Source organism: Carassius auratus, unplaced genomic scaffold (assembly GCF_003368295.1).
Source record: "Carassius auratus strain Wakin unplaced genomic scaffold, ASM336829v1 scaf_tig00216663, whole genome shotgun sequence".
NCBI lineage: Eukaryota > Metazoa > Chordata > Actinopteri > Cypriniformes > Cyprinidae > Carassius > Carassius auratus.
In genome coordinates, this window is record NW_020528684.1 from 50,001 (window position 1) to 63,098 (window position 13,098).

General features: G+C 40.6%; 1 protein-coding gene across 9 annotated transcripts in view; it reads right to left on the reverse strand.

Annotated features, from left to right (window-relative positions):
* The window catches only part of LOC113098789 (neurexin-3b), a 154,924-nt gene that overhangs the window by 9,098 nt on the left and 132,728 nt on the right, over positions 1–13,098 (reverse strand). For 5 of the 9 annotated variants that reach the window (XM_026263872.1, XM_026263874.1, XM_026263868.1 and 2 more), the window contains 2 exons: positions 9,180–9,383; positions 6,478–6,504 (listed from right to left, as the gene is read on the reverse strand). In XM_026263872.1, coding sequence (XP_026119657.1) covers positions 6,478–6,504; positions 9,180–9,383 — 231 coding nt within the window. The remainder of the gene's footprint in view (positions 1–6,477; positions 6,505–9,179; positions 9,384–13,098) is intronic. The other 4 variants (XM_026263876.1, XM_026263873.1, XM_026263875.1 and 1 more) reach the window with 1 other exon arrangement.

Below are 13,098 nucleotides of genomic sequence, written 5' to 3' on the forward strand. Positions count from 1 at the left end.
TGTGTTCTGGGAAGACCAGCCAGCAGCAAAACATAAATACTGGACAGACATACCTCTAGACCAGGCCCATCAGGAAGCATTTATAATGTCCTCGCAGAATGAGCTCTGATGTTGAGGGGGTAATCCTTCCCCTGGCATTTGATAGCGTCCACGATCCAGTGAGAAAGTCTCTGTTTAGAAACAGCACGTCCCTTATTACATCCACCAAGCACACGAAAAGCTGGTCCGACTGACGAAAGGCGGCCGAGCAATTCATATACATCCGTAAAACCCTAACAGGGTCCCGGCGCTCTGAGTATCAGCGTCGCGCGAGGCTGACGGCTCAACAGATAAGGCGGGCAGGGAAACAAAACGGTGTATTGAGTGACTTCGAAACGAAATCCGGTCTCGGCCGGAGAGTGACATTACAGTCGCCAGGCCCGAAACCAATGAAATATCGTTCACCAAACACTCACGAAATTATCCAAGGCACTTCGCTGAGGCGAGAGCAAGAGGCAAGGCAGTCTTCAGGGAAGCTCCTTAACCGCAATCGAAGCTAATGGCTCGAACGGTAATAAGAGATAGAGCCCTCAAAACTAGAGCGAAATCCCACGGCGGCACGGAGGGCGGCCATGAAGTACACAATCTACTTGCTCCCCTGAGAAAACTGAATACCAGAGCGTGCTTACCGATCGTTTACCCGTAACCGGGGAACGAAAGCGGCAATAGCGGTCACATACACCTTCAGCGTGGATGGTTTCAAACTCCCGCTATCCAACTGTGCTGTAGAAAGCGCAAAACATCCGACACGGAACAGGTCCCCGGGTCAATATAAATGTTCTCGCACCATTTTGTGAAAACTCACCACTTCTGCGCGTAGCAGCGAATGTTTGATGATGCTCGCGTCTCAGTAAGTGTGTTTAGCACTCGTCAGTCCAGAGTGTCCCGCTCATAGGGTCCCCGCAGCGGCCACACATGAAGGTTCCACAGCTCAGGGCTGGGGTGCTATATTGTGCCATTCGCCTGAGACAGCAGGTCCTGCTTGAGGGGGATTCGCCATGGGGGAGCCATCAGTAACTCTCTCAGGTCCGCGAACCAGGGCTGATTCGGCCAGTTCGGAGCCACGAGTATAACTGATGCTTTCTCCTCCCTGATTTTGCACAACACAGGCAGAATCTGCACAGGAGGGAATGTGTAAGCCTGGCTTCCGGCCAGCGCGATGTCAGAGCATCTCCCAGCAGGGGGAGTGAGATAGCAAACGTGTTCTCGCTCGTGGCAAACAAATCCATTTCCTCCCTCCCAAATCATTAGATCTGATCTTGGGTGAAGCCAACATCTCCTTGAGGAATCCCGTTCCTCAAAAGCATGCTCACTCCACGGTTCAAAGTACCGGGGATGTGCGACGCTCCTATGGAGATTAAGTGTCGGTCCGCCCACAACAGGAAACTCGCTGCCTGTTTGAATAGAGCTCTGAAGCGCACGCCGTCCTGGCGATTTATGTACGAGACCACAGACGTGTTGTCGGTTTGAATCAGTACATGTTTCCGCTCCAATCTCGACCGAAAGGCTTGCAGGGATATTAGGACACCGCTTCATTATTCCAAACGGTTTATGTGTCACCTTCTCTGTGACTCCGACCACAGGCCCAGACGCACTGCTCCCCGGCCTAGATCGCGTTTGCAGAGAAAAGAACTCCTGGGCTGAACATATCCGGGCTGTTCCACGGTCTCAGAGTGCTGACGCAACTGTGAATGACCGTAAGTGCTTGTGGACCGAAGACCACGCCCTCGGCGGAACTCGAGTTACAGCCAAAACTGTAGCGGCCGCAATGTAGCAGACCCAGATGGCACACTGAAGAAGCCGCCGCCATCAGTCCCAGAAGCCTCTGAAATTCCCTCAGTGCAAACGACCTGCCCAGTCAGAAACAGCGCAGAGTCGATGAAATGCTCTAGAGAGAGATGGGCTTGTATCGCCATCGAGTCCAAACATATTCCCAGATATGTTACAGTCCGACTCGTAAAAACACGCTCTTCTGCATATTCACACGCAGTCCCAGCGTATCCAAACGGCGAAGCATTGTTTCCACGTGACTGATAGCACATCTCTTGAGTGGGCTAAAATCAGCCAATCGTCCAGATAATTCAACATGCGCATTCCGCTCGATCTGAGGGGAAATTTCGCTCTATCGCTCTCTCTCGAGCAGACTGAGAACTTCCTGTCGCAGAACAGGACGGTTTTGGGGCAAAGTCAGTGACGGGACCACGCCATTGAAGCGGGGAGGTCTGCGTTTGAATTGGAGAGAATATCCGTCGTGAATTATTCCCAGTATCCACGGTGAAACGCCCGGGATAGCCCTCTTACCGTCCATGAGATGACACGGCGGACGCGTTACCTCTACAGCCACTGATGGCATATTTTAATTAGGGCCCCGCCCCCGCGAGGCTGGAAGCACTGGCGGGAGGGCGGGCGCGTCGCTAAATGGTGTGACACTCTTGCGCCATCATGAGGCCATTATAATCATGGACTGTGGCTCTGCGCTGTTTGAGACAGGGCGAGTGACACAACGTTGGGTGTAAAAATTTGTATATATGCTTCTTTAGTACAATTTTTACTCACAAAAACATCATTTAAACACATATAGCAATCGTCACCCATAGTGATGTGGGGGACATGATGCATGCGTCTTTGTGGTGTTGGCACTCTCGCTCCTTCGCGAGGCCATTATAATAATAGGTTGTGGCTCTGCACTGTTCTGAGACAGGGCGAGTGACACAGAGATGAGTGTAAGAGGAAGTAAAGCTCTTTAGTTGATTGTAACATGCTTTTATTGTGGAACTCACACAAACAGCATTCAAACAGACATATAGCAATCGTCGCCCGAAGAAACATGGGGGACATGATGCATCTGAACATTGAGGGTGGCACCGTGTTCATGTGGTGTTGGCACTCTCGCGAGGCCAGTATAATCATGGCTTGTGGCTCTGCACTGTTCTGAGACAGGGCGAGTGACACAGTGATGAGTGTAAGAGGCAGTAAAGTTCTTTCGCTGATTGTATACCTGTTTTTATTGTGGAACTCACACAAACAGCATTCAAACAGACATATAGCAATCGTCGCCCGAAGAAACATGGGGGACATGATGCATCTGAACATTGAGGGTGACACCGTGCTTATGTGGTGTTGGCACTCTCGCGAGGCCAGTATAATCAAGGGTTGTGGCTCTGCACTGTTCTGAGACAGGGCGAGTGACACAGAGATGAGTGTAAGAGGCAGTAAAGCTCTTTCGCTGATTGTATACCTGCTTTTATTGTGGAACTCACACAAACAGCATTCAAACAGACATAGCAATCGTCGCCCGAAGGAAATGGGGGATATGATGCATATGAACATGGCGCTTGGGGGCGGGGCCTCCCGCTCACTCACTCTTTCACCGTCAGGGAGACGGCTCGTATGGCGCGCTGGCTCTCTCGCGGCGCGGGGTCCTCCACTGACCCTGACGTTACCTTCCAGGCTCTTACCACTGCTGGTTTCGGCAGAAACGAGCGTCCGGTTCAGAGCGGGGTGCCACTGCGGGTTATTTTAGCTGGTTTTAGAGCCTGGCCAGGTGCATAAGAATCTCGCAGAAGAAGACTGGGGTGAGCGACGGGGTATCACATGGCTCATACTTTGGCGCGCTTTCTGCGTCTCTGAGAATAGCTCCATGACGTCACCAAAGAGGCCGTAGGGAGCAACTGGAACGTTTAGGAGCGGCCTACGGTCTGCGTCTTTCAGGACAGCTAGGGTAAGCCATAGGTGCCTGTAAAGATGACCATGAGCTCCGTGAAACAGCTGAGCAGAGCGCTTTAATAGCAATCAGCGCGAGATCAGTTGCCGTGCAGATCCTGATGACGTCAGCGCTACTGTGCCGCCGTTTGCCTGAAACACCTTGAGTATTGCCCTGGCAAAGAGCAGAAGCTGCACTCGCTCTTTCTAGACTGTGGTCCGGACCAAAAGCAGAGGGAGACGAGCACAGGTGTGTGGTAACAGTCTCCTAGACGGGGGGGGGGAGGGTTTCCGTCCCGTCCACGTGCGTGATATGGCCTTCGTAGCAGAGTGGGTGCGCGCCGATTGGGGTGCAGCCCACGATTTCACCACGAGCTCTTGCATGCCTAAATGCCATCTGGTAGCAGCTCGACTGGAGGAGCCACGAGTCTAGTTACCTATCACAGGTTCGTCATGTGCGTTGCAAGCGAGACTCAGCTCCGTGACGACCTTTCCGAAGACCCTGACGAGCTTCTCCTGGAGGTCTCAGGGCCCTCTTGGTCGGGGCGGTCCCACTGAGAGGCCCAAACCTCTTTCGACGTCGAAGCGACATGGAGTCGTTTTCCTCGCCAGCTCCGAAGAGGACGCGGAAGCTATAGTCCACCACGCCGACGTCAAACTCGTCTTCGGGCGGGGGAGGGCCCACCAGCGGCTCGCTGGCGGCAGTGGGCCTCATTCCCGCCGTCCTCCGAGCCACTCTGGCTCTGAGGGCGCGCACTGGCAGTTTTTCGCAAGTGTTGTCCGTGTGAGAATCCCATAGCAGGTCACACAGAACTGGTGAAGGTCCGAATCTAGCATTAGCAGCCATCGGATGCGGAGAGGAAAAACAGGGTGAGTAGTCCTCTATTGCAATTTCCACGATGACTTAGATAAGACTTCTAGCGTGAAGAAAGAGATTCTGACGTAATTTTCGCGCCCATGCATTTTATACTGCACGCTTACCCGCCAGTATTTGCATGCTTCGCGTCAATTGGCCAGCTGTCCCCAGCTGGCGTTAGCCAATAAGATTTCAGTGAAAGTGGAGAAGGGAAGAGTTCCCATATACGTCTTAGCTGACGTAATGTTGAGTTACCGCCTCGAGAGGGAACCATACCCATCAGAATGGGATACTTTCGGTTAATGCGCATGCGCAGCAGTGAAATTGGCTTCCTCGTACTCTAGCCTCACTTCTCCGCTGCTCGACATGTTAAAGTGTGGAATGATGTTCAGCGCTGTGATATTGCTGGGTGATGGCGCCACAGACGTGCAGTCATGTTGGAAGTGTTTCTGTTTGAGTAGGCTACACGTGTAAACAATGCTTGCAAACAGACTTTTTTTTTTTTTTTTTACCGTTTTTTCTTCCTCTGCATTACACTCAACGGCAAAACCGAAATGTCTCCACACCACGGATTTGAAAGACGCCGGTGCCCTGACAGAAAACCATACCCATCAGAATGGGATACTTTCGGTTAATGCGCATGCGCAGCAGTGAAATTGGCTTCCTCGTACTCTAGCCTCACTTCTCCGCTGCTCGACATGTTAAAGTGTGGAATGATGTTCAGCGCCCCCTAACGTTAGAGAATAGTCATTGAATATTTACTCGCGGGGAAGAGTTTCCTCGTCTCAGCTCGTAGACTTACAGGCACACATACAAACAGTCAATTCAGAGAGAAATAAAACGTAAATAAATTATTTAAACGTAAAAAAAAAAAAAAAAAAAAAAAAAAATCATTATTGAGCCTACAATTATAAAATGTTCTTTGAAGTAATTTATAATTTTTTTACTAAAATATAATTTTTTTATTTCACAGTATAATAATGTACATCATTAATATATTTTATATTTTTATAATTACTTTAATAATAATAATAATAATAATAATAATAATAATAATAATAATAATAATAACTGTATATGTGCAGCAATATAAATTAATAATTTTAAAGGAATAGTCCCCCCCTCCCCAAAAAATAAAATAAATAAATAAATAAATATATATATATATATATATATATATATATATATATATATTGTCATTTACTTAACCTCATGTCGATCCAAACCCATATACTTTTCTTTATTATATTGAACAAAAAAAGTAAAATTTTATTTTGAAGAACTGTGATGAACAAGTTTTTGGTCCCCTTTGACTTTCATATTAAGGAAGGAAACACAGGTCAATGGCGACCATCAACTTAATTACCAGCATTCTTGAAAATATCTTCTATGTTCAGCATAAGAAAGAAACTTTTACTGGTTTGGAACAACATGAGGGTGAGTAAATGATTACACATTGAGTGAACTATCTCATTAAAATAAAAACAAGGAAAATAAAAGACTTATTACATAATGTTAAACATTTTTACAATTTTATTTGTCGTGTTACCATTAAGCAACATTAGAGAACCATGAACCGTGTTGTTAAACTAATTATTTATTATTATTATTATTATTATTATTATTTTTTAGTTTAGTTTTTTGTTAGTTTGAGAGACCCTTATATAAACTATTGAAAATTGTAATTAAACATGAGTAGAATGGGGCCAGCTGTTTAACTAGTAGTGTAGGTTAACAACACTGTTTAATAAATATGTTAACACTTTGACCATCTGTGGGATTAACTAATACCTGTTTCATCTCAAAATAATACAAAAATGAATCAATAAATCCAACAGGGCAAGAAAAAAGTATGTAGAACAAATGGAGTAAAAACTTACTGGTGTTACAGTTTATCCTGCCACAGTCTAGATGGGGAAGAACAAGTGACAGATGAAATCATGTCCTTCAAGGATACAGCTGCAGACATCCAACAACAGAAACACCACCTTCTGGGGATGAGCACATGGAGCAGCAGCCATTTTGGATAATTTCCAACAGCCATTCAATAATTCTGGCCGCTCTGTCTGATATAACTTGTTTCACAAATTATTATTTTCATTATTATTGAAACAACATGCAGACATAACTGGTGACATGACTATGTTTCCTAAGGCTAATTACACAGCAATTCTGGCTATATAGTATTATTATTATGATTATTATTTTCTTAATTATTATGATTATTATTATTTTTAGGATGTAGATTTATATTTTAGTATGTAATAGTAACAATCCATATAAAGATGGCTGCCTGCTCTAAGCCGAAAGGATTCATCAACCTTCTTTCTCTCTCTCTCTCTCTCTCTCTCTCTCTCTCTTTTTTTTTTTTTTTTTTGGCTAATAATCATCCAAATTATTGGTTACCCTACCAACTGTTGAATTTAACAGAGAACTGCAGATTGTTATGACAATTGTAACTGTCATAAAGGTTGGAATCCATAAGGCCATTTTTATCATGTGCCATCAACCGCAACAGAAAAGTGGGAGCAAACAGCCTCGGTCCAAAAAGCACCAGCAACACACAAACTTGTAGCATGTACTTCATAAAAAAAAAAAAAAAAATACATTCATATCAATCAGTGATTGATTACAGATATGTCTGTTTAATCCATTAAGTCCATTAATATAAAATGACAAATTTAACTGCAGTTAATATAAACATTTAGCAAATTTAAATTATTGAATTTACTTAAATCACTATAATTTTGATGTTGCAGCATTTTTAAGACGTTGATCATCTGGCCCTTTCTTGTGACATGGTGTGTATAAGGTTGGATGGGAGAATAATGAGTGTGTGTGTTTTGTGGGGGATGCTTTGGCCACCAGCTGCAGGTGTGCTGGATGCTCTGGTCTCGGGCTGTTTGCTTAAAGGGCCGCAGGCTAAAGGCCATTGAAGGGGTGAGTACCATCTTTGAACAAGGCATGATAAATGCCGTTAAGAGCGAGGGATGGGAATGGGTACGTATTTTCCTGATAATGTGGAAAAAAATGTTACAGAAGAGGCAAAACTGATTTGTAAACCCATCTTACCATAAGAACTGAGAATAAACAGATACAGAAATATTATCACAAAGAGTCAGTCCTGTTCATAGCATAGAATTTTGGGCTGGGTGATATATTTAATTTAATAAATTATTATAATATATATATATATATATATATATATATATATATATATATATATATATATATATATATATATATATATATATATATACAGTTTCTTTTTGTGCCAGTATGTCAGTTTGCATCCACTCTTTGTTGTATGACTGAGATATTATAATACAGTATCTTCTTTTATATATAAACCTTAATGGCAAAAATGCTGATCAAGCTAAGCAATTAAATTAGAAGCATTTCTCAGATGTCTCAGATATCTGAACCCTACATATAGGTAAATGTTGTTTATTACCAGGTATTGCTAGATTGGTGTAAAATTTTGTTTCTTTTTTTAATTTGTTTGTTTTGCAACTGGTGAAGTCACATTAAATGCAACTCGATTATTATTTACATGAAATACATGGGTCAAAGACGAAAAAGTGTTTAAGCATAAAAAAAGTGTAATACTGCTTTAAAATACTGCTTTTTGTTGTCCAATTGCAATTTTGTTTTTCTGAGCAAAAAATAAGTGTCATACATTTTCCACTGATTTACAGAAGGCATCCAGTAAAATGTCATTCAGTGTAACAATCCTGTCAGGCATATTTACAACAAAAATCAATTTATGACATATTAAAAGACTAATTACTTTCACCCCAAATACTAATGAGTTGTAATTTTACATTATTAACATTTGCCACTATCCTAAGTTTTGCCCATTTGTCAGTAAGAATTTGTTTACGAATTTAAAACACAACAACATTTAGCATGCTCCATTATTCTTTTAGATATTTTAATATGTACACGTCAGAATAAGCATGTTGTTTGAATTTTTGCATAAAAATTGTGTTACACTGAATGACAATGTAACATTATTTCACCCAAATTTTGACATTTTATTCTCCAAAAACTTATTTGAAACCTTAAAAGTAGACATTTTACTTACATTTAATGTGCTTTCTATGGACACAAAATCACTTTTGTACATTTCTTTTGATGCGGACATCTTAACGTCTTTGACCCACATACAGACAGACAGATAGATAAATAGATAGATAATATTTAGCTATATCGCCCAGCCCTAACATAAATGCTGTTTTCATTTAATAACATTAAAAAAAAAAAAAAATTACTATTTTAAAACATGTTGTAAATCAATGAGCATGTATTAGAATGACTGGTGCAGATGTGTTGCTTCGATCATGAGGTCAGAGGTTATGTGGGACAAAGATGAGAGCGTTTGTCTTTCCACATCACCTTCAGACAAAGCAAGAGAACCAAAAAAACAAACAGGAGCAATCCATGCAGATCAACAAAACAATAACAATTCAGTTTAGTGTTAGAGAGATGATAACATCCAGTTACTTGCAAATATAAGAAATAACGAGGACGACCGAGGAAGAGAGATAGGGACAGAGAGAAATAAGTCAGTATACGATACCTAAATTGACGGTCAGTTTGACACGGCCGCTGTCCAGCTCTAGTCGTAGTGTGTCTGCGGACTCACGTGATGTGGCAGCCATCAACAGGCCAAAGGCACGCTGGGACATAAACCGCAGCGACACATCCTCTGCCTCTGTATGCATTACAATTGGCATCACCACCTTCATATACATGCTGCCATCGTAGCTTAGGACAGATGCCTCTGTGGAGAAAACAGACACACAAAATGTATCAAAAATATAAAAAAATACTGAACATGTTTACACTAAGTCAATTCAACGGTGTTCAATGATTTAAACAAAAACACATGTTTCTATGAAGCCCTTCACACTGAGTTCAAAAACTCCAATGATTGTTTTTCAAAGCAACTGGATTTGAAAACTTTTGATAAGAAAACAGGCTTATGAATGTGTTTGATGTCATTTAGTAACATCGGGAATTGTGTTTAATGGCTATGATGCATTTTAAGATGCCACAGATCACAAGTGGGTGGAGAATTGTCATGAAAAATGAAATTAGGACATTAAATAATAATAATGAAAAAGAATAAAACTTATGACCCCTTTAAAATAAATTATTAAAGTGCTGAATAAATCATTTTTGATGAATAAAACAGACTATGTTTTTTTTTTTTTTTAATCCTCTCACATATGTATAAATTATTTTAATGTGACATCAGTAAAACAAATAATTCTTATTCTTACACTTTGTGGCATATAAATCCCTTCAAACATATGCTCCTAAACACATGCACAGAGCAGAGTCCTCAAATCTTCGTTTACTCGTGCTGTATTGGAATAAATGTCTGCATAGTTTTAAATGCCCTTCTTAATTCTTCTTATACCACGCTACACAGATATCTTAATGCAACACTGTCACCTGTAATCTTTTTCTAAATTATTTATTTAGTTAGTTAGTGCCATCTGCTCCACCTACAGTATCAAGTTCATCATCTGACCACAGAGGTGCTCCTGTCACACACAAGGAACATTTCTAACAAAGTCTTTCATTTTCAGCCCTGTAACAGACCAAAACACTACAGCACAGAGCTGAGACAGGATTCTGGGAAAATGGATTAAAAAAGGCAACCAGCCGTGAAATACCTGCCTCGAGTTTTATTGGTGAAGAAAGAAGGATGTGCCTTTGGCTAAAAGAGGAGATGACTGCCATTGTGTAATGATGGAGGAGTCTGCATTTAACGCACGAATCACTGTGTGGAAAATAATGTGCATTACACGCATGCACAGCTGTCATGTAATATGCGATAGGAAACATTAAACATCATCAGTCAGGCTGGCGGAGCAACAAGGAGAGGAATATGACATCATCAGTATTAAAACATTGTTACCTTAGGCTAAAAGTGTTCATTATTTTGTAGCTATGAGATTCGTTAGTAATGAAAATGGTTGTCTTTTTTATTTGATCTCCAAAATGACAGAACAACCAGTGTCCTTTACATATGGTGATATTGACTCTGTTCATGTTAAAGCACTCTGAGAACAACAGGGTTGTGTTCAAGCAACTCTATTAGCATGCATTAAATCACAAATATAATGATCAATTCATCATATATTAGAAAACTAGCATCCCTGCTGATGCTGTTACACACCTGCTGAGTGTCGAGGGAGCTCTTAAGCATTAATGAAGAGCATATTAACCCCCTGTCTTGAACTGCTAGATCTCTCCTTCTGATTTTAAACAGCCTTTCTCAAAGCAAACTGAGCAGACACTATTTCCAGGATGCTATGTTTCTCACACCATATTGAAGTGTGTGCGACTGGTGTACATGTGCTACTCAAACATGCGCACACAAATATTGCACAGCACAGCTGGATGTGTTTTGAGGAGATATCAACAGCTCCAAAGCTCATTTTGAATGGTAATGAGGAGATGCACGTTTTCAGGGGCTTGCTGGAAATGGAAGTCAGCAGCACTTTACATAATTACCAGCCAAATTGCCAATGACAACGGGTGGGGGGATAAGTAGCTACAATGCTCACTGCCTTCCAGTTCCACTGTATAGAGCACAGTCTGTGTTAACAGGTTACGCAAAGACTCTATATCCTCCACAACAGCGGACAATTCCAGCAAGAAATGAGAATCAAAATGCATAACCAAAACAGATGTAAATAAAAATTTCAATGTAAAATTATTTCCATTTAATGAAAAAAAGAATATTAATAATAATGTAAATAAAAATATATAGAGAAAATAATACTATAATACATAATATTAATATATTATTTTGATTAGCACAGTTATATTTAACAATATTATATACAATATTATATTTTTGAATAATAAATACATTAAAGGCTAAACTACATAAACAATCATAGAATGTGCACAAATAAAATTATATAAATTATATAAAAAACATTAAAATAAATACAAATTTTAAAATGCAAATAAATACATAAATATACAAATACAAACAATTAAAACTATGTAGTTATTAAACAATAATAATAAAAATATAAAAAGCAAAACAATTACTACAACATTTTATACTGAATCAATATGAAAATAAAAAAAATAAAATTTTTGTAAAAAAATAAAAATATATAAGAAAAAAAGGAAAGGATTAATGGCTGGCAATGTAATCTACATGCAATCCAGGTCATGTGACGCATCCAGAGCTTTACAGAGCCAAAAGGAGATCTACAGTAACGTCACCCTGCCCATACATCCATCTATCCAGAGCTTGACTGCTCTTCCTAAATGCTTCTCTCAAGACTTTAAATAACAATTTTACAAACACAAACAGTTTGGTAAACATACATGAGTCAAACCAGTCACGTGGAATGGTATAACAGTACACTAGGAAAATCACACTGGCTGTTTGGGCTGGGAACAGTAGAGGGCAGAAGAGGACTGCCCAGAGGCCTTGGATATTTTCAGCACTGCTTGTGGAGAGAGAGATTGACTGAGGGCAGATGTGTAGGTATGAGTAAAATACAAAGTCTGTTACCATAAACCTGCCATGCACATCTCTCTCTCTCTCTCTCTCTCTACATTCTGCTCTGGAGCTTTGTCAATTTCCCACATGACCGCTTGCTGAAAGCCACATTTCCTCAACCATGTGGAGTAACGTGTGTTTGAGTGTGGGTCAGCTTTTGACCAACAGTCCTTACAATAATAGCAAAACCTGACATTACCCACATTGCGGAGAGCGGTCAACTGGGTCACGGAGAAAAACAACAGCAGAAAATAAACACTGTAAATAAAAAACACACAAAAAATATTTATACGAGGGTTAGATTAGGTAATAGAAAATACACACGTGTTTGTTTAAGACTGACATTTGCACACATGAATTAGAGAACTATGGTTTAAAATCCACTTCCTGCAAGTGTCATATAACACAAAGTCCAGATATCCCTGCGTACATTTACACAACAAACCCACTCTGATGATATTTGCTTCAGTCTGCATTTCTCCCTCACAGATGCTCACTGGCTGGAACCGGTTGCTATCAGTGTGCGGTGGCTAAATCTCTCCGCTTCTAGAACAGCTCTGGCCCACATTATTTACCATCACTTACCTTCAATGACTGCTATGATGTTCTAACATCATTCATGTCCGAAGCCATATAATACAGCTAGTCTGGTCACATTGTTTATATGTAGGTATTGGTATGCAACATTTACACATAAAAAACATGCTTTTGTTTATGTCTGAGTAGATGCTGAAACTCCAAGCTAAGCAGTATTGTGAATTTACATCCAAAATATTTATGGATGCTTTATATCATAAATATATTTATTTAGTTACATTTTTACCATTATATATATATAATTTTATTGAATAATTAGTTACAATATAACATTAAATCAATATTTTTACATTCACTGTATGTTTTTTTAGACCAAATCATGATAAAAAAATTGCCTGCTATTATAGATGACAACCTTCAA